Genomic DNA, 22,530 nt, shown 5'->3' on the forward strand with positions numbered 1-22,530 from the left:
TCTGCAGACAGAATGCTGTTATATTTGTGTTTTCTCTATGGAAATATACATGCTTTACTTAATGCTGTGGCCAAGTGTATCAGATTTTTTTTTCTTACAACACTTTTGGTGAGGTACTCTTCGGTAACTCTCTTCACTGAGAGAGTGGTCGGGCATTGGAACAGGTTTCCCAGGGCAGAGATCACAGCTCTAAGCTGCTGGAGTTCAAGGAAGGTTTGGACACAGGTCTCAGATGTGTGGTTTGGATTTTGGGTGGTCCTGTGTGAATCCAGGAATTGGACTCAATTATCTTTGTGGGTCCTTTCCAACTTGGGATCTCCTGTGATTCCATTATTCTTATGCTAACAGAAGGCTTTGTTGCTTGGTACTCCTGTGGTCTCAGGCCCTCTTTTCAGCTTGATGTGTTATAATGTTTAAGGATACTGTGATAATTAATAATAAGTAATAATAATTAAGTGATCTATTGCACTTTGGTCTGCATGAAAGTGTAATTATACAAACTGATCTTAAAAAGGATACTTAATAGCATTATTTTATATATTTTTATCATATTTCATTCCTCCTCTTAGCAATATTGTACAAAAATCTCACATGCTTGGAAATACTTGTTTAAAAGATTGATACTCTTTTTGACATATATCAAATATACTGCTTTTGAACAGAATACGGTTTCTACAGAATGAAGTAAAATCTGCTCCTGACAATTAACACTATTTTTTTCCCTTTGTACTCTGTAAGTTGAAGATAAATTTCTCCACATTTAGTAAATGGTAGCAACGGCTCTCAAGCCTCAGTAATCTGATTCTAACAGTAAAACATGCTTGACGGTGCTCAATATAGCAATATTATGCAGCAGTACGGATGTAGAAACAATAACACTGCAGTCTTTGGAAGAAACATGTTCTACTTTTCCACCTCAGATTCTACTTTTTGGGTATGTTGCTGCATCTTATTCATGCACTGGTACTACGTTGCTTACTTCTTTCGAATACTGGTCTTTGAATGTAAGAATATGAATTTTATTTCAGAGCTGTACTGTACTCTAATTTACCCTGGTCTTCTAAAGAAACCACAGGGAAGGAGAATACATAGTTGAAAGAGAAAAAAAGACAAATCTCTGTTTAGTAATATACAGTCTCAAGGTTACAGTTCTTTACAGTTTGTATGTATAGATAAAGTGATACTGTGATTTGCAACAAACACAAATTGCATCAAACTTTACATTTTCTCCATTACCACCTGATCACAGAGAGGGGATTCTGCAGATGTAAAAACTAAAAAAGCTGTAAAGCTAAAACAGGTACCCAGGAGTTTACAAAAACAGGATTGCCATACATCCAGAGAGTGAAAAATAGGCAAGTAGAAATGATTCCCAAACCACATTTCCTCACTTCACACTGTCTATTCTCCCACGTAAGCTGTATGGTAAAACAATGTCACTGTGTTGAAGACAGTTGAATAGGTGAACTCTTATCCTTCTTTTTGGAGAGAAAAATGCATGACTATATTAAGCAACAACTTTTCTTCAAAAAGAAATCACAGACTGCTCCATCCTCTTTCTGATGAAGTTCAAGTGAAAAATCCAAATAAAAATCTCAAATTTACTAACATTATTAGCTACAAGCTTCCACTAACCATATTAATCCATACATGGATGAGTATGTGCATTATTCCAAGCTAGTTATAAAGAGGCAAAAACTGGAAATGGCCAGTTTTAAATTGGACTGATGCCAGAGCTATACAAAACTGAGAAACTCCTGGGAATTCAGGAGGAGAGAACTAAAAAGAGGCATTTTCCCTCAGTCCTGAAAAGTCTTCCCAAGATGATTTTTGCAAAGGAGTAGGAGCTACAGAAGCACTGAAGAAAAGAATGATTACCTTGGGATCACTGGAGGAGGCTGTATAGCTTTTGAGCCCATATTAGATTTGTTACAGATCACATTCATTTCCCAGGTCAGTGTTCTGAGTCCTGAGCCCAAAGGAAATTCCATATCAATTTCCACTTTGGAGAATTAGCTTTTACAGTGAAAGCTTTATTCCAGATTAGTTGAATAATCCATAGGCCCTCACTTAATGGTAAGAGGTTACTCAATATTCTAGAGATTTCTCCAAATTTTCTTCAAATATAATTTCTTTAGCTTAAAAATGTCACTTTCGAGTTTTTAATTTGAAAAGAGAAAAGAAAAGGGAAAGGAAGGGAAGGGCGGGAAAGGGAAGAGAAGAATGGTCACAGAGTTTACACTTACTCTCACAGTAAAGGACAACATTACCTCAAAGACCCCACCCCTTGGTCTTCCCACAATGACAGTTCTGTGTCTGGGGGTACAGACACCCTGACTCATCAGCTCAGCTGCTGATGAGCATGGACAGAAGATGAAATGCACTCAATTTCATTAAGTCACACCTTCATTTATTTGATATCAGCATGCCATCTTTAGACACAAATATTTAAACTTGTCTGATTTAGTATTGAGAGAACAATATCATTATGATATTGGAAAACTAAAGTTCTGAAATCTAGGTTCACATTTATGTTCGTAGATTTATGAATTACTAACAAAAGACTTTATCAGCATGAATTTCTACTTCCATATCAGTGTAATATTGGCAATCCTCAGTCAGTAGTCCCATGAGCAATTTATTTTGGCACGAACCCCAGACTGCTGCTGAAACAAATGATCCCACCTTCCCACTACTTGTTCCCACCCATACCTTGTCTGCTGAGTTGGCATCAACATCCATGCAGCTGCAGGGAGAAGTGATACTCTTTGCTAAGCTTTTCTTGGCTGGGCCTAGAGGGTTTTCAGCAGCTGCCACATTTGATGGTGAGGCTGGCAAAGGTAGCTGAAAGTGGTTACAGGATGAGAAATGCTATGTGTGCACAAACTACAGCAGCAAATGCTTTCACGAGCCTTTTAATACTAGATCACTAATTGTTAGCATTAAGTTGATTGGACTGTATCTGCTTATTTTAAAAACAAAAGGTTAGTGCTAAGCAGTTATCTGCAATACTTGAAGAGTGTTATAAATTTTGACAAGACATGCAAATTCTTTCAAGAAGATTGTAAATGTCCTCATGATAGAAAACACACATAACTGGGAAACTCAAGCCCACCAATCCTTGTGTTAAGCAGACAGGGTGTGCTACAAAGTCCAGCCATTTATACCTCTCATTGTTTAGACAAACAAGCTTAAGAGGAAGACACAAGGCTACGTACAAGTGGGATCACCTATAAATTCTGACCAGTCAGGAAAACATGAATTGCAGTAGTAGTGTTAACTCAAGTGCCATGTTTAACTATAAAGATACATTTATTTATTTTAATCAATACTTAATCATTTTAATCAGCATTTTCTACTTGTATTGGTACTGCATAATATGATGGAAGGACATTAGCTCTTTAAAAAAAACCCAGGTTCACTATTCCCAGAACCTTATAATGTTAGGGTACAGCAGCACAGAGTCACTGCAAGGGTGGTGAGGAAAGGGTTGCTGCTCTCTTACCTTCAGACCAAACTTCAGCTGGGCACAAGCATGTCTGTGTCCTGCTGCTGCTTGCGAAAAGTGACTGCAGTTCCCTTGTAGTGCATGTAACAGTGAAAGCTGAACAGAGCATGGAAGGGAAGAACAGAAATATGCCCAGAGGCCAGAATATACAGAGGGAAAAATAACAGTATATGCCCTGAATTTAAAAAAAGTTGTACTATAATTCTGCTTTACATAACATCTGGAAAACGTGCCATTGCTGCTGTTTGCCCTAATCTCTTTATCAAATATATCACTATTTGATCTCCATGGTTGCAATATCTGGTGAGTCATCTGAGTTAATCCACAGACAATATTTTAATAGTTCTGCTCATGGAAGGATTATTCTTTTAATATGCAAGATCTGTGTTATGTTTTGTTTGTGTGTGTGTGTGTGTGTGTGTGTGTGTGTGGTTTTCCTTTTTTTTTTTTTTTACTATTGCTTTTACTATTTTTTTTGAATAGCATTACTCCAAATGCAGCACTGGAAAAGTAGAAACCTTTCAGAAAACTTTATGACTTGTATCACACAAATTTTGTGTTGACACACAAACTGGATTCAGTTTGTGAAATAGTCAGTTTGAAACAATTTACTCCATTTATGATTTTAACTGGTAAGAGAAACTCAATACACGCAAGATCCAAGCTCTCACTGTATATATATAGAAAGAGAGAACAGCAGAGGGAAATTTGACTTCTCTAGTTATGACTGTAACCATCTTAAAGAGTCAGCATCCTATATAGCAACCCTTGCTGTGTGTTCAATGTCTGTATTATATGTTTGCACATGTATAACTACGCATCTAGACCACTCCTCTACTTCACAGCTTTCTCATTATTTTTATTAAGATATCACTGATAAAATGCTGACCAGATTCAGGAGCTTCCAGAAGCCTGAGTAAGCAGACTTCCAGTTGGTTGGTCTTGTGGTACAGAGTGTTACAAGCTGAAAGGAGATAAAAAGTGTTAGGTATCTAATCTAGTCCCAAACTGAAGCTTCACAGTTGTTGTTAGATAGCAGATATTCTACTGAGAGTAAGTATAAAAGATAGGCTGGCTATAGAAGAAGACTAAGCACTAGCACTAGTGCTACCTAAGTGACACTTGGACAGCTAAAGTTAGGTGAAATAGGTGCCATTATTTGTGACAAGTCTTAGTTCTGAAGCTAGCTAAACAAACTGAAGCTCCTGCAACTGGCTTTGACAACACCCCACACTCAAGTATCAATTTACAGCCTTTTGTTTTTAACCCTTGGGACTAGTTCTTGTCATGCCTTCAAAAGCTTCTCTGAGAAGTCACTTTGACTGTGACTCATATGCACTAAATGGAGTCTGGCACATGGAGATATGCCAGCTTCACAATTACACTTGGTTGTCAGTACTCCTACAGTGCTTAGGGGACCAATAGTCTTCGTTTTACTCAGCCGCTTTTGCTGCATTAATTCTTCTGTCTTAACACACATGTTGAAAATCTCAGTTTCCATGTTATCATTAGTTTTGTTGTCTCTCAGGACATGGAATTTTTCATTTCTCATACATTATCATCTGTGTTAAACTAAATTGATGTCCATTCTAATTTATAATCAGTTCTAAAGTGACTTTAAACGTCTTCCAGTGCCTACAAGTGTGTTCTATCAAACTAAAATCTCTAATCTCTTCAATAAAGTGATACTACAGTGCATGGCCATCTTTCCTTTTCATCTTGGAGGTGCTGTTAAAAGAAACTAGACAGCAAGTTCTCCATTCACTAAGCAGTGCAACAGTTTCAAACTCATTCTCATTTTTAATTGGTTTCAGAGGCAGCATATTGATAAAAAAAGCTTACCTCAATCAGTCAAGTTGACAAATCACGTTTATTAACTGATGAATATATACTCACCTAACTTGGTGTTCTAAATAGCTCAGCACATATGTTATGGTTCAACTAGAATTTCTACTATTGCAATATTTAATGACTGCTGATTATTTCCCCTTAAAATTGTTTTTGAAAAAACGCAATGCAAGAAGACAATCAAATAACTCTTATTCCATTCTTCCCTTTCTCTAAGATACAGCTATCATTAAGAGTAAATTACTGTCCTTTCAGGTGACCATTTTTTCTTAGAAAATCTAATTTAAAGATTCCTTAAAGTTACCACTCTGCATTAACACTTTTAGTAGATTTACATAATCACAACTGTTTCATGTCCACACCTGCTCTCAAGTTTGTTCTCAAGCAATAAAATGTGCTTCTGCCTAAGTGAGGGTAGTCCTCAGATCAAACTTTATGAATTTTCCAATTCTTTGCCTTCTTGGGGATGCAAACATTTTCTGGATTCTTCCCATTCCAGAAGTCTATGTTACATGATATTTCTAATCTTTAAATAATAGTATTTCCCTGCCACCAGGAAAGCACTCACAAAGATGAAAGTAAGCCCAGAGAGCCTAATTTCTCTAGACTACCCCAACAGTCAGTGGAGCAACAAGCTTTGGCCAGAGGTAAGCAAGTTATTTTAGCTCTTTAGAATGACTTCAGAAAAGCACACAGGTTTCCACTTGAATAGAGTCTAGAGAGATCACTCTTACTATGTTAAGACAGATTTCCAAATAATTTCCAGAGTGTTTTGGAAGTTCCTGTCAAGTTTCTCTGTTCTTAAAAAAGCTGCACAGTTGATTTTGAAGAAAAACACCCTATGCTTGGTGTAACCTTTTCTATTTAACAAATATATTGTTACATCCTCCTAATGTGCACTGTGCTGGCCTACTGAATAAAGTATCATGCCTCCGTGCTTTTGATTGCCTGGCACATTTGGAGTTGGAGAGGAAATGTGGTTGTTCAGGTTCTGTGTCTATGTTGGTGGATGTTCTTGGAGTTCAGCATGGAAAGGAAGGAGGCAGACTTGGTCCTGAATCCTCCGCCTAACCCAGAATAGAGCAACAATAATTGCTCTCTGCTTTTTTTTTTTTATTTTTTTTTTTTAAAAAGATTGTATAACTTCTACAAATTGATTGTTTGCTGTCTGCATGTATGTGTGGATTTAATAAAAATGAAGCTAAAATTTGCGATTTTTTTTCTCATTTCAAAGCTAAGAAATAATAAACATTACCAATTCTAATGAGAGTTTATTTCTGTGTCATTATGTAGCCAGGTTAAAATGGGATTTTAATTTTATTTCATTAAATATCTTAACATCTTCCATCTCCATGTGATTAAAAGTTTTACCTTAGGGTATCTATTGAATATAAGATGCAGGGAAATACAAAAACATTTTTTGGTCTTGGAAAGAAAGAATAAAACAATGTCTAGGAACTGTAATGTTTAAGATTTCAATCTTCTCTCTACCTTTGTAAGTATGGAGTGGCCATTGATTGACACGTTCATTTCAGAACCAGATTACACAATGGTCTGAGAATAAGATGTCTGCTGGTGCCCTCATGTGGATGTCTGTGCTTTCAGATATGGAAGAAAAAAAACTTTTAAGACAATGCAGAGGAATAGAAATTTTAGCTGCTTTGTTTTGCACACAGAATTTGGATGCCCATTAGGATAGCTTTCACCATTTTTCTGAATTGCAGGCAATCCCATATTGTATAATTGTAAGCAAAATTTCCTACCTGCATGTCAGGATATGGTGTAGTTCATAAGCTAAATTTGAAATAAAAAATTTAACTCATTCTTAACTACATAGTTACAATATCCCTCTCATAAACTACTGCTTCATATTAAAATGTCAAAGTTATCAAGTGGCTGGCTTTCAGAACTAATCACGCAGCATTTTTCCAGGTCTAGGAAAAATTTCAACTAAATATTATGTTTTCTGAAAAAAATACTTTTCTGATCAACACAGAAAGCATTCCAGATGTTAACCAACACATGTAACACTTGAATATGTATAGTGTATAGTGTATATAGAGTGGTGGAAATAATTTCTATTTAATCAGCCTCCATAGATGTTACCAGTAAGGATCTAGGCATGTTTTTCTGGTCATATGCAAAACAGATGAATGAAAACAAAAAACTTCAATAAGAATACTGATCCAGTTTTCTGTACAGTTTGCATGATGATCAACATTTACAGACCATCAGAAAGGCTCCTATGTAGGCAGCAATGAGGCAGATGTGTGAACATGGCACATTCCACATTGAAGACAACTTGCTAGAGTAAGGGCAGATCCACACCTGGTGTCTCTAGTCACCTGTGATAGGTATTGTCCATGAAGAACATCTGCTGCCAGTGTATCTTTGGAGAGTTTATAAAATTGTTTGCACTTTTGACTCTACTACATAAAAACTCTCAACCTGAAGTGTAAAATTAATCAAGACATCAGCATAACACTCTATAGCATCAGATGTATAACCTTTACACAGAAAGTGTAAAGAAAAGCTTAAACGAAAAACAACTGGAATACTTTAACTGATATTGAAAGAACTAATCATGTGATGCAATCGGAATCTAAAACTAAGACTGGCATTTGCAGCATGCTCTACCATGATTGCACTTTGGGCACTTCCAGAGGTAAGAAAAGAAACTGATGTTAAAAACTGGATAAAGTTCAACAAAATTTCAGTTTTCTAGCAAAGAATTTATAGTGATTATAAATACTTCATAGATAGAGTAGCTGCAATCTGTGATTTGATATGACAACCGTCTACCTGAAAACTCATGTTACTGTTGTGTAGAGATGTTGATTTTGTTTTCACGAGTCAGCAATGGATTGAGGCAACGCCAGTGGAATTCCATTGGCTTCAGCAAACCTGTATTGTGAAATGCACCTTACCTTGTTCCGTGTTTCAGATTCTTACACATTCTGGTAATTGGAAGGCCAACAATTCAATCTTGGAATATAAACTAACACTGTATAAATAACCTGCAGTTGTCCCCATCTTCAACATCTCTCTGTGCTGGCTGATATGCAAAAGGACAGAAGAGCATACAAGCCAAGTGAAATCCTATGGATGAGAGAAATTTTATCATTTTAAATGCAATATCAGAGATGTGATTTGTAGATTTGATAACACTCAAAATTCTTTGCCTTTTCCATTAGTTTGTTATTTGAACCTCTGTAGTAAGCACTGAATTTTTGACATTACTTTTTTTTTTTTTAAAACAGTGACAAACAACAGAGTTTTAAATATGTAGATTCTCCAGATCAGAGAATGCAGAGGTGCAGTTCTGTACCAGGCACTTTGGAAAACGAGGTTCTTAGGTATAAAAATTTTGTTTTGCATTGGGATTAAAGACTGTGGAAACAGTTTTTACCTTGGCACCATTACTAAGTACCCTAATGCTCTCTCCCATCATTGTTTAGAACAGTTGTTATACCACTTAACAGACACCCAAAACTCCACAGCTAGCTTGTTTTGAATGATGCTGTGTGCATGCTGGTTTAATATAACCTTGAGCTACCCTTTGGGCAAAGGAGAGTTTGAAAATTAAAAAGCTTTAGAAATAATTTATCCATCAACAGAAAATATTTTATACAAACCTGAAAGATTGTGGATTTTTAAAATCTCATTTAAGAAGCTACATATTTTACTTACTGCTGTTGCTCAATGAAAATAAAAAAGAATTTCTTATAGAAAAAAAAATTGCTTAAAATGAGACAGTTGAACAGAAAGACTTGTGTGCCTATGAACTATGAAGCAGTTCCAGACTGCTTATACTCTGCCTTAAAGCTGTGTATTTTTCTCAGTACTTATGCAACGCATTTATATTGGAAGACCCTCTTAAAACTGGGTGATCTATTGGTTTAGGGAGCTAAAGATTAGTTCCAGATGTAGTCATGCTACTCTAGCCTTTCAGAAAGTAACTACTGCACCATCTGTTTTGTAATAGACAATTTCAAAGAGTGCCAAGGGGGATGTTAAAGACATTGGTCAAATGGCCACATATACCTCACACACAGGAATTCTGGAGGTCACAGTGCCTCAGAAAGATTCATATTTTCACTTCCCCACCCCTCCCTATTCTTCCAACATGTAAACTGAAGGAACAGCTTTCTTTCCTCCAAAAATAGGAAGGAAATGTTTTCCAGATTATTAGCAGTGTTGACACATTTGAATCCAAATTCAGACCTAAATTCAGTGAAATGACTGGAATTCTTGGTGACATATCTGTTATACCTGCCACACTTTGGGATCCTTGTAAGTTATGATGAACAGCTTTGTTTTGTTTTAAATGAACTCGGTAGCAGGAGGTTAATGATAAACTGACTAAATCTGGCTGGGGACCCAAGATAAATGAAGGGTACAGCAAGTAATGAAGGGTTATTCCAGATCGTGATAATTCTCCCTGGTTATTTCAGGAAGCGTGAAGTAAAGCAATTGTGTGCATTTTTTTAAACTACAGTGTTACGCATCAATACCTAAATGTCTGGTGTATACCACAGATGCACTCAGGTGTAGCTAAATTCATCACAACTGTAAAGTAGGAATAAGAGCAGTTCTCTCAACACTTCCTAAGTATAGATTTGAACTTAACAGCAGTAATTCATGATCTATACAAATAATCCTACAAAAAGGTCTAAAATGAAAACAAAATGAAACAGAAGATACAACCATAAGTTAGACAGTCACAGTCTTGTGCAGTTCCAAAGAGTCACTTGTGTTGCAGTGACACTAAGTAAATCACTGGCAAAAATAAATTAATAAAATTAACAATATGTGAACAGTTCATTCCTATTTAGTTTTCCCAACATATCCAGGTAGGTTCTGTAACAAATTCTGTAATCAATTATTACAAAAATAGCTTAGGACTAGCAAACTGGTGTTCCTACTTAGGTTTCATTCGTTCTGCTTTGTTTCTCTCAATTCAAGAGCACTATGCAAAATTAGTACCTTAAACTGTAACCCTTGTGCCTGGGTAAAGTTCAAAGTAAGGCAGCTAAGATAGGAACATCAGTTCCTTAGTGTTTGCCCCTCCTGGATTTTGTTTGAATTTGTAAGTCAGTTTCTATTGCAGTGGTATAAGGGAATTCTATGCAGGAAGATCTGCACTTTTTCAGTATTAAATGATGCTAAACAAAGAACAGTTGGAAAACAGAATGAGAAATGTTTGCATTGGAGGTCTTCATCACAGTCTTTAAAATATCACCTTAAAGTATCACCTAAGATGCTAATATACATATGGATGTGGGAGGATGCACACACATCTGTTCACAAAAGCAAAGACCACACCTTAGGACGAGATTTAATTTAAAATATTAGACTCAATAAATGACACTTAGAACTATCCATTACATTCTGCAGCTACCCAGGAAGAAAATGGCACCTGAAAAAGGATCCAAAATAGACGGTATGTTAGAGGAAAACGATGTGGACAGAGATTAAAGGAATCATTAAGAAAAGACAGTTTTGAAATCTCAGCATTTACAGAGCTAATGTTTTTAATCCTGGTCTTTAGAAACATCTCTAATGTCATTTTACAGAAGTACCCCTACTCACTATTAAAAAAAAAAAAAAAAAGCCAAGCAAAAAAGTAGCAATTTCAATAAAAGTCACTTTTCCAATCCAATGAACTTCCTGAGACTGGTCTTCTTGGAAGAAAATAACTCCAGATCTAAGAGGTTATTTATGGACAGTTTTTGTTGGATGATGATAATACACCTCAGTTTTTCTTAAAAACTGGTAACTTCTTTTGTTGGTCCTTTGGCGTAGGCCAAATTTTGCGTTTGAGTCACACAACACAGAATTAAGGACTGAGCCATCCTTTCAAGCAAGCTCAAGAAGTGGCTTCAGCAAGTCATTAGCTGGAACCCAAGGAAAATCAAGAAACTTGAAATCTGTAACTAACTGCTCTGTCCTTATTCCATAGTGGACCTCACTCCAAATCCAACTCCAACTCTAAGAATAAATCTTTCAGAGCTTACTGTTTTGTGAACTGAGACGATAATTTGCTCCAGCTGAGCCCATCTACTCATCTGCTTGACTATGAGGACATGACATCCATGATACATCTTTCGCACCGGAAAAAATGTGCCAGCCACTTGCTAGCCATTGGGTAGGTCATCCACACTTTGTCAAAATTATCTATTTTGTTTAAGTTGTAAAGATCTGACACTATGCAGCCCAGATAAAAGAGCAAGCCTTTTATTTACTTGACTTGAGTTCAATTTGTGACAGTAGTTAATCATTCACAAGCAAAAGAATAGAGTTTTAAAAAATAACACATTTGTTCCTCACCGCAGAAAATTAAGACATGGTGTACTGTTTAAGAAGTACAAAATGCATACTCCATGGGCTCAATTGTGTTTCTACAGCACGTCTTTTGTAAAACTTTGTTATCACTTTAACTTTCATTGCACAGTAGGAGACTGTGCTACTGCCCTCTTTATAAGTTGGTGCCAAAAATTGTACACAGGAAGGCCTGTTTCCATTCTCAGTGATCTTTTGGAATGACAGGATACTAGTTCTTATTTTGAAGACTTTTTTTTTTTTTTTTTTCTTTTGCATCTAGTCAGGATGCCACCACCTGCCCATACCACAGTTTTGGCACGCTGCAAGCTTCACGTCTCCACGAGTAATTACAGATTTCCCTGTTCGGTGTGACGGGAGGAGCTGTTTGCTGGCCAGGGGGTTACAAGCGTGGTCTGATGAACAGTACAGAAATAATGCTGGCCACAGGGCTCGGGGGCACAGCTATGCTGGTAGCTTGCCAAGGTCTCCCTAGCATGTGTCCTGCTGTGCTGCCTTCACCACCAGCTCACGTTCCTCCCAGGAGAGCAGCAACTGAAGGCCTGCAGCTGTCCATGGGGAGACAGGTGATACCGTGCCACTGCAACCTTTGTACTCCAGAAAGGTTTTCAAGAATGTTTTAACAGACTCTGGGCTTTGTAATATTAGGTATATCTATGATAAATATAAATGTATGAGAAGTTCCGTGCACTGAATGCATAACATCTGCAACTACTTGCAAAGGCTGCACCCATCTCAAAATCTGCCTTTTAAGGTCCTGTTCCGAGAATTTACAGGCCATTCCAAACCGGACTCCCCGAAACGCAGCCCTGCCCTGCCTAAAACCCGGAGCCGGAGCCGGGGCCGCAGCTGCAGGCCGCAAGCGGTGGGCCGGGCCTAGGCGCGGGGGCCGCCGGGAGGCCAAGGGCGCCGGGCTGCGGACGGCGGCTCCATGAGCTGCCAGGTGAGTGCCGCCGGGCGGGCGCGAGTGGGCACCGGGCACCCCCCTGGTCTCCAGCGGGGGCATTCTCGGTTCTCGCGGCAGAAGCGTAGTGCGGAGCCGCCTGCAGTAAGCGCGGATCCGCGGTCGCCTACAGAAACGTCCCCCTGTCGTCCCCAGGTGACGGTGCTGTACTTTGCCAGGAGCGCGGAGCTGGTGGGGCTGCGCTCCGAGAGCGTCTCTGTGCCGCAGCGGATCACCTCCCTCCAGCTCTGGGAAGAGATCGTTAAGATTCATCCCAGGTATTGGGGAAAGCGCCGCGTACAGGCGGTGCATAAAGCCTGACGTTCGTGGGGTGGAGGATTAGTTTTTGTTTTGTTTTAAGAAATACAAGTTCATCGTACAGGCTCGAGCTAGAGGCTGCAGCAGCGCTTTGGCATCAGAACAGCAGTGAACTTCTCTTTGTGTTGTAATAACCTCAAGTGAGCGTTTTGGCTGTGAGCCAGTTGCAAATACTGCGGCTTTACATCTACGTTAAAAAGGCTAAATCCGATAAACGCACCCCACAGCTGGGTATTGGAGAGGTCTGAGGTCCTGTTGTCCAGGATGGCCTCCACGAAGGCACTGCATAAAGGCAGAAAGCACTACCTGTGGAAAGGCCAGGTGTCCCAGGAGGGGATGCAGCCCAGCTGCAGCGATAAAGTAAGAAGGTCTGATCATAGGCAGGTGTTTTTTGATCACTTACCTCTAGCTGTATTCTCAGTTTATGGCAGTCTCTGGAAGGCTAGTGAAGAAGGGAACTAAGGCCCTGGCCCAAGCTTCCTGCCAAACAACCCTTACACAAGAAATAGGCTCAGCTGTTTTCAGCCTCTTCTGACTGGGGGAAAAAAAGGCACTCTTGATTGCATTTCAGAGGGAGTCTTGTTTTTTGGGGGCGACAGCAAGAATGCCTTCATTGGTCAAGGCTGAAGAGTGTGTTGGAGCCTACTGATGATAAATCAGATGCAGAAAGGTGTAGCGTCATTTAGTCAAAAAGAATAAAAGTATAGCGCATAACAGAAGTTATGGGCTTACTGCTGAATGCACCAGGATTTCCACCATTTTAGCTCTAGTTTTCTAGTTTCTTATAAAGTTTTCCTTTGTGCTCAACACTTCTGTGCTCAAGCTAAAATGTTATGAGAAAAAGAATAAAAATTTAGCAATGCTAAGTGTTTCTAAAGGAGTTTTAGAAGAGGAAGGGATGGGTAGAATAAGATGGGTAAGTAGAGTTTTAGAGTAAGGAATGGATGTATTTTACTTTGTAACGTATTATTCTATTTGGTATCAGAAGCACTAGCACCTTTGACGGTTTATCGTAGTTTGTCAAATTCACCCTGTTTTGAAAGGTGACTTGCTGTCCTACATTTTGCATGTGCACATGCCTTTCACAGTGGCCTTCTTGGAAAATGCTTCTGTTCCTAGATTTTCTGGAAAAACTCAACATAATTGTAGGGCACTGACCACAGACTTCTATTCACGTTGCTAATGGATATTCAAACTGCAGCTTGAGCATACTTGACAATGCTCTTCTGTTCCACCCATTTTCCCCAATGAATTAACTTGCAAGTGACATTAATTAGAAACCATCCTTTTAATGGGCACTTCAGTTCCGTAGTTGTAGTCTGTTCTTTAGTGGCTTGCTTTACTTTTGTACAGTCCCTCCCTTCAGTCTGTCCTCCAAGACAGTGCTACTGATTTTCGCTCAGACAGTGCCTTGCCTAGCTGGCTTTAGTCTAGCTGGCTGGTAGGAAATAAGTTGAATTTTACATGTACCCTTTTGGCATGCCTGCTTGTTTCTAGGCAATGCAGCTCTTCGCTGTCTGTGCCAGATTCTGTACTCTCAAACAATACAGTTATTACGCTGCATCTGCTAAAGTAAAAAGTTGGCATGATTTTCTAGTGCCTCAATGGTGTTGTCCTCATACTCTCTGTGTGACTGCACTTTGTTGTGAAAGCAAACCTTGTTTCATAGTATCCAGAGCTGTAGACTCTCACACCAACATCTCAGATGTGAAGGCCAACAGATATACGCAGAATCTGCAGAAATCACAGAGTTCTCAAAGAATCACAGAATGGCCTGGGTTGGAAGGGGCCTCAAGGACCATGAATCTCCAACCCTCCTTCCACAGTCAGGGCCACCAGTCTCCACATTTAATATTAGACCAGGCTGCTCAGAGCCCCATCCAATCTAGCCTTGAACATCTCCAAGGAAAATGCACCCTATCTGCCCTCTTAGCGATGCTGTCACCCTCATCAGTAGCAGACTGCTGATCTGTAAGTACAGAAGACCAAAAGCCTTTTTGCGGTTACAGAACAAGAGTAACAGTCTGACCACTGAATCTTCATGAGATCTTGAAAAACAAAGTATTGAGGGATGGTGTTCTTGACAAAAATTGCTGTGCAGTGCAGCCACACTGAATAAGGAGAGCATTTCCTTTTAATCCCAAATCAGATAGTTTGTATATTCTTGAGTTATCTAGTTATTAGAAGCTTCTAAAGTGAGTCTGGCTTACGTTGGTTAATTTTTAATAAAATCCAGTGACAAACCCTGACTTTTGAAAATTGTCCTTAATTGGTTTCTCCCTAGCTCCAAGAAAAAAAAAATCAATGAAGTGGGTGCTTATAATGTATGGTATTTTTTTCTGGTGGCAGTGACAGGACCTGAGAGAATTGGCCTGAAACTGTGACAGGGGAGGTTTGTAGCACTGAGGTTGCTGTAGTTTGAGGAGCATCTGGACAGTGCACTCAGTCATGTGGTTTTGTCATTTGTTTTTTTGGGTGATCTTACTTGGAGCCAGGAGTTGGACTTGGTGATTCTTACGGGTCTCCTCCAAATCAGGATATTCTATGATTCTGTGATTTTGAGAAGTATATTGGAAGAGAGTTGCTTAAATCTCAGCAGCATTTACCTCAGTTGCCCCAGACTGTCTATCAGTTTGTTGTTAATGAAATCTCGTGGTTGAATGTAAACACTCTAATTAGAAACCTAACTGTGTTCCTGCCAATCCCCTCAGGCTTGCTGTCATCCGGGAGCAAGTGGTTTTTGCTGTTCGGCAGGAGTACGTGCTTCTTGGAGATCAACTTCTGGTCCTGCAGACAGGAGACGAAGTTGCAATCATCCCACCAATTAGTGGAGGCTGAATCTGTGCAAGTTCTGAGAGGTAGGTATCACTTCTTGCTTCACGTCCTGTAGAGGATCATCCAATGTTAAAGTATCTGATGCATTCTGTACAATCTTTTTATAATATTTTTCTGGTAAGATTCTGAGATTCCCCATCTACATCTGGTACTCTTTGGAGAAAGCATAACTTTTGTTTCCTGCAGAAGAGAATTGCAGTGCTGACCACAAACTATAAGCTGTTGCATGAATAAATGATTAGCACACACAAGTAAACGGAATAAAATTGGCAATGAAGTCAGGCACTGTGTTGTTTTGTTTTTGCTTTTAGGTCTTATTTTCTTTGGTAGTTTTTTTCTGATTGTCAGTAGATATCCAGCTTGCATAAGTAAGATTTTTAACTGAAAGGATGCCACTTTTTAACATAAAGGATGATACAGAAGAAGAATTGTTTGCTAATTAAAAAAATACTTTGTTTTTTGCTGTCAAAGGGTCAAGTGTCTCTAGCACAGATTCGTGCTTTCCAGTGTAGCTTATTCTACTCCTGCTGCTCAGTCCATTTATATTCTTCCTCATCCTTAGATGAACTGGTAACTGGTGTATATACAAAGCATTTAGAAGTGGCATCAGTGTCATTGAAACAGCTGATAGGATGAAAACTTGCATGTCCTGGTGAGCATATTAAACTTTGAATTAAATGCAAGTTTAAACTGTGATTGATTATAGGATAAGACAGAAGGAATGGGCTGACAGGCTTACCAGAAATTTGCTAACATAGTGGTTTGTGCTAGTAGATTGTACTGTTGAACTGAACCTTCAACTAGTTGTTTTGTCCTACTACACCGGACTTTCCTGCAAAGCAGGAGCCCATTTGCCTTAGAAAGAGATCTTCCCATGGTATTTGCACTTACTGTTCTCTCAGCAAGTCTGCTGAGAAGTGAATTTGCCATGAATACTGGTCTCTTGGGGTGAGTAAGAAGATGGTACGTGTTTTCTGAATAAATTGGGGCATCAGTATGGGATAAAAGGCAGTTGGCAAATGTTAGTACTGCCAAAAACAACTGCAGAATCTGTTTGGTTTTAGCCCTTCTAGGGAGCCATGGTTGAAAGAGAGGATGTGCCGAAAGATTTTATCAAGCTCAAGTCTGAAAAGCTGTCTGTAGATGAAGTGTCAGAACTGGTCATTTCACCATGCTGTGGGGCAGTGTCTCTTTTCATTGGTGAGTTTAAAGTTTTAGAGCTGGATCTCTGGATGTGTTAATAGTCTAATAAATGGAACCCAGCTTGTCCCACACCCCAAACTCGTGCTTCTCAAATAAATGCATTTCTGGACTGAACCCAGGACGTTTAGAAAACTCATTCTGAATTATTTAGAACAAGACCATGGCAACTCTTAAACAGTGCATTGAGACTGAGTGGTGAGAAGCTTCCCTGCTGGTGTGGCTGTTCTAGGACTGAATGGAGCAGCAGTGCTGGAGAGCAGTCCTGCTTATAAGTTACTCTGCTATTTCCCTGCACACAGTTTATTCAAGATGGAAAGTAGTGACTGCAGTAAAACACAGGTACTCACCTGTGTGAAAACTGATACAGTTCAGGTCTTGTTGAAGACAAAGTTTTGTTCTACCAGTGGGCCGGTGCAGTTTGAGTTTGCTGGCTCCACCCTGTTGTTTAAAATACGTGGTATAGATCTTCAAACTGTTTTTTTGCTTAAGCCTGAGTACCTGTGGGCTTCTAAGTACTAAGCACTTAAATAAATTAGCACAAAAGATGTTCCAGCTTTGAGCATTACAGACTGTGTATTTTCGTAATCTGTAGGCTTATTCCTTGTATATTGAAATTTCTTTTGTTTGAAGAATCTCTTTACATAGCCATAACTGGAGGAAGTCATTTATGTTTAGAGTGCTGTCCTTGGCCTCAGCAGGAGGTCCTGAGTTTTGCTCTGTTTTTTTTTTCTGTTGCTTTCCTTTTATAACTGCATTTTTGTTTAGGTACTACGAGAAATAATTTTGAAGGGAAAAAAGTGATTCGCTTAGAGTATGAAGCATATGCTTCAATGGCAGAGATGGAAATAAAGAAAATCTGCAGAGATGTTAGACAGAGGTGGCCATCAGTCAAACATATTGCAATGCATCATAGACTTGGGTATGTACGGATAGACCATATTCTTCTTCAAATGGTATACTAATCTTTGAATGACACTTGCATACTTGAAGGTTGTGCAGGAGTCTATAAAAGCTGTAAAGCGTCAAAGCTTGCTACTGGATCGTGCTGTCAGTAAGGAACTAGGTTTCAGAAATAAAGTCTTGTTTTTCAAAATATTTTTATTAGTAGTATTTGCCAGAATCCATATTAAGCTGTCAGAAACCTCAATCCTGCTGTTATGGTTTGAGAGTGGAGAAAAGAGATCAAGATTTCCTTGCAGGAGAGAGCAGGCCATTATGTTTGTGAGGTTCTCTTCCACTGCTGCAAAGTGTCACTGTTTTTTTTCCTGTCAGGTTTAAGTAATGGAACCTAAAATGTCAGAATATGAGGTTGAGAGAAAGGCATTGTAATTGCCAGTCATACTTGTAAAAATATCTCTTGTTATTCCTTGCATTGGATACACATTTTTTAATTGGATATAAACCATGGAATGGTTTAATATAGTCCTAAGCTTTCAATGTTCATCAGATTTTTGGCTGAAACTAGCAGGATTAGCATTGTGTGTTGCAAATATTTGTTTACTTTTTTTTTTTTTTTTTTCCACCCCGCAGGAAGAACTTAGAATGAGATCACAAAGGTTAATATTAACTCTGAGGGGTAGTTTCTTTGGATTTCTTCTACAGTCAACAGAGACAGGAATTAATTCTCTCTGAAGAGCAACTCAGAGTACTTGAACTTAGGTTTTTCTCTGAGCTGTTTGCCAATGCAGTCTTGCTAAGTAGAGAGGGCTGGAAGGCAGCTTTTGGGAGTACTACCCTTGTGAGGAGTAGTACAAAACCTTGTGCAACTTCTGTTAGCTTAGTAAAAATGACCCACCAAATAGAAAAAGAAACACACTTTGAAGTCAACATTTGGCAAAACTAAAGTTATGCTGCAAAATCTGTGTACTTTGAGATACATAGTATCTTTTTTCACATATCATCTCAGTTTGCATAAGAATTTCTGATATTTTTAGTTAGCTTCCTGTTCCAGACCTGTTACTGTTCATTATTAAGCCCAACTTCTGGACAGTTTCCTTTGTTGCAAGATAGTAATTTTCATCTCTTAATTCCATGGACTTATTTTTAAAAAAGAAGAAAGAATAGAAAAAAAAAAAAAACCTGTGACTGGTGGTTCTATTTATTTTAAAGCATGGAATTCCTGCATCTGATGTTGATTTTAGTTGTGGTTTTCTTTCTGTTTAAATGTGCATAATCTTTTGGACATGGCTTGACAGTTGCTCAGTGTGAATGAGTCAGGAGTGCATGTGACCAGAATACTGATGTGACATGGGTACAATCTTTGGGTGCTGTAGATGTTAAGCATTAGCTAAAACTTCTGTTGTTGTTGTCTCTCTAGCGTGGTTCCAGTAACAGAGGCAAGTGTAATTATTGCAATCTCGTCTCCACACAGAGCAGAATCCCTTGAAGCTGTAACACATTGCATCAACACTTTAAAAGCATTTGTCCCAATATGGAAAAAGGTATGTTTGGGACAAATTTGGTTCTAGCCACTGCAAGGATCTTAGACAGCTGGACTGCTGCTGGCTCTTAGGGAAGGAGCTATAGTGTTATGGGCAGCAGTTGCTCCTGTAGAGATGCTTTTTTCTTTTTTTTTTTTTTTACTTTAATGCAACCAGGCCTGAATGTGGCATTCAGGGACCAGGAAAACCCTCCCTTGCTTGTGCCTCCCAGCTACTCTTCTTCTTAATGCCTTTCTGGGGTAAGAGTGAAGGATTCTTGAGCTCATCTCTTCTGAGTAAAGTTCAGTTCTGCATATACTAGTGGAAGAACTTAGAATGTATTGTCTTGGATGGCATTGCAGTTTGCAAGTAGAAGTGGCATTTCTTTCTATTTTTCTCTCATCTCTATGGCTATGGATAGGCACAAAGCATTAAGAAGCAGGACACACACATATAGCAACAGCACAGAGTGAAGGAGTATTCAGTGGTCTGAAAGCTCGTTTAGAGACACAATAATGTGTGTAGAGTGCAGCCTAAGTCTAGAAAGAGCCACATTGCATAACCACAGGATTACATGCAATTGGTGGACGTTACCTCTGCCTTCTCTTACTTTCCAAACTTGGCATGTAGTAACAGTAGTTTCTTGAGTTGCTCAGTGTAGAACAGTATCTTCTGTATCACTTTTCTGACACCTACTTCAGGAGACTGAAGTTTTATGATTCCAGAAAGAATAATTGGGTTCACAACGCTGCTAAATTTGCTACTTGGGACTGGACTGCTGTTGGGTAGTCCAGTCTATCCTGAAGATGTAATGCTGTATTTTGAGTCTTGGTGTTATTTTTTTTTTTTAAACACATTTTCTAAACATTTAAACACTCTAATTCCTAAAAATGATGGTAGTATTTAGTACACGAGTGCTGTGTACTATACAGCTTCTGCATCCTTTCTTCTAGATCTCTTTCTTTAAGTGACTTCAATATAGATGAGGCCTTCTAAATGTAATGGGTTCAGCTCCAGGTTCAGCATGTGCCCACATGTAAGTCAGTATTTTCTAAAGATGATCTCCCTTTTCTGTTTGCCAGCTAAGTGTAGTGTAGTCCTGATGTGGTCAGCAAATAATAGCAAGATGGCTGTTGAATTGTTTGGCCTGGCTTGTGCAGGCCAAACAACTGTGACTGTATGTAGTGGACTCCCACAATATTTCTCATTCTTTGTTTGTATTCACAGGAGATTTATGAGGACGAGTATTCTTGGAAGGAAAACAAGGAATGCTTTTGGACAAATTCAGAAAAATAACTGTACTCTTTTATAAATAAAGTGTTACTGCTCCTAATGAGTATTCTGTTCTAGCTTTGAGTTGTTCTTACATAGAATCTATGTGATCTTAAGCAATTGTAATAGGCATTTCAATCTGAATAATTTAATCAGGACTGTATGAAATTAATGAGCAGTAGTTAGGATTTTCTTAAAGTGTTAAGTGTTCTTAAATCCTTTGAAAACACGGAGTCAGTTTTTAAAACTATCTTTCCTAAAATTCACGGCTGCAAGACATTTAGTCCTCTGTGATATATACTGCTTTAGTTCTTCTGTGTTTGTAGTCTTTGTTTGCTGTTTTCATGGGAGGTCACAACAAGACAATTGGATACTAATACTCTGCCAGCAACAAACTTGCACTAGCAATAGCACATAAACTTGTATTCACCTAATGATGTCTAGACATGATTGATTTTGAAGGAGTTTTTTTGGATTTGTAATTTTGTGATTCTACGGGAAAAACATCCTCAAGAATAAGTTTAATTAGATTTAGAAGTTTGACCTTAGGCAGGTTAGGATGCAATGTCATCAGAATGGATTCGTTGTTCAAAGAAAAGTTAAATCTATTGCATATGTACATTGCAAGGAATTCACAGCTTATATATGCCTTTAAATTCACATTTACATTTTTAATAGTTTTTCACTTATGCTTTACAGTCTAAGAGGAAAGGACAGACATAGTATGCCTGTTCTTCCACTGTGGACAATAGGCTGCTTATCTGATTAGAATTGTTTTCTTTATATTATTCTGTACTGCAAAGTATGGTAGATGTTAAAAGTTCAAGGTGGCATTGTGTGTGATATTTTTACTAGTGGCAAATGGCAGATTTATCTAATTGTTATCGATGTAGAGAAGAAAGGTATTCTAAGAAAAGGGGAATGCAGTTAAGTAAAATCATTTTTACTGAAGCTGATATATCATTTCATAATACAATACTTAAGCCTCAGCTGTATGAATCTGTTTCATTGTGTCTGCAATAAAAACCTTCACAGCTGCTAGCAGCACAAAATGAAACTGGAAAAATAGGCAGTGATCATTTTCCCCAGTGATGTCAGTCATTTTTAATGCTTAGTGATGGTTACTGTACTGGGTTACATAAACCCCAGAAAAGCATGCAACTTCAGGTAAACAGGTGGTTAAACTGGTTAAAGCTTTATAGCTTGCTGCTGCACTTTCCCTCAGTGGGAGTTCTTCCTCTGCAGGACAGCAGCTGCTCCTTGTATGCATGTGTATACACAGTCTTCAAACCATGTTGGCTCTATTATCTAGGCAGAGCGGAACAAGTTAAAGGTTGCATGGATGTTGGAGAGAAGCCATCTGTTAATTTGAGTGTCATTTTTGGTGGGAATTGTATGGAATCCTGACTACAGATCAATTCTTCAGACAAGTAATTATTTTTGTTCTTAAAAAAAAACAAAAACAAACCCAAAAACCAATAAAAAACAATCAAAGACACAAACAGTTTCCAGTGTTTTTGTGTTTTTGCACATTAATTTGTTTGTTGTTACTATGCAACTGATTAATTTCAAGCAAATGGCTAGCTTGCCTTGTGATGTAAGGTTTATGATAGAAGTAAAGCCTGTACAATTTTTACATGCTCAAGCTGTGCTTTGATGCAGGAAGACTGATACTTAGAAGAGTTAAATTGTACTTGGAGCTCTACAGATTCAGAGAACCTTAGGATGATCTAGGTTGGAAAAAACATTCAAGATCATCAAGTCCAATGATTGAGGGCAGCTCCTGTGTAAGGCAAACTCTGTTGCCTTCGTACTTCTCTGGTGCTGCAGTCTCTTTGAGG

At 38.5% G+C, this 22,530-nt stretch overlaps 2 protein-coding genes across 4 annotated transcripts in view; both read left to right on the top strand.

Moving 5' to 3' along the window:
* Positions 1-12,583: 12,583 nt before the first annotated feature.
* Positions 12,584-22,530, top strand: part of LOC122182113 (molybdopterin synthase sulfur carrier subunit-like) — a 33,219-nt gene continuing 23,272 nt past the window's right edge. Inside the window, exons 1-5 of one of the 3 annotated variants that reach the window (XR_006179707.1) lie at positions 12,584-12,641; positions 12,798-12,919; positions 15,671-15,817; positions 16,859-16,994; positions 20,645-20,753. Coding sequence is in view for 2 of the 3 variants with exons in the window: in XM_042875125.1 (XP_042731059.1) it covers positions 12,630-12,641; positions 12,798-12,919; positions 15,671-15,797 (261 nt within the window). In the remaining variant the exon portion in view is untranslated. Of the gene's footprint in view, positions 12,642-12,797; positions 12,920-15,670; positions 15,818-16,858; positions 16,995-20,644; positions 20,754-22,530 lie in introns of those variants that run through there. The other 2 variants (XM_042875125.1, XM_042875126.1) reach the window with 2 other exon arrangements.
* LOC122182112 (molybdopterin synthase catalytic subunit) lies at positions 16,874-20,753 on the top strand. The gene is made up of 4 exons (XM_042875124.1): positions 16,874-16,994; positions 17,763-17,916; positions 19,315-19,438; positions 20,645-20,753. The coding sequence occupies exons 1-4, from the start codon at positions 16,874-16,876 to the stop codon at positions 20,711-20,713; spliced, it is 468 nt and encodes a 155-aa protein (XP_042731058.1). The 3' UTR covers positions 20,714-20,753.

The sequence above is a fragment of the Lagopus leucura genome, unplaced genomic scaffold (genome assembly GCF_019238085.1).
Source record: "Lagopus leucura isolate 7727_CA_CO unplaced genomic scaffold, USGS_WTPT01 Super-Scaffold_100014, whole genome shotgun sequence".
Lineage (NCBI taxonomy): Eukaryota > Metazoa > Chordata > Aves > Galliformes > Phasianidae > Lagopus > Lagopus leucura.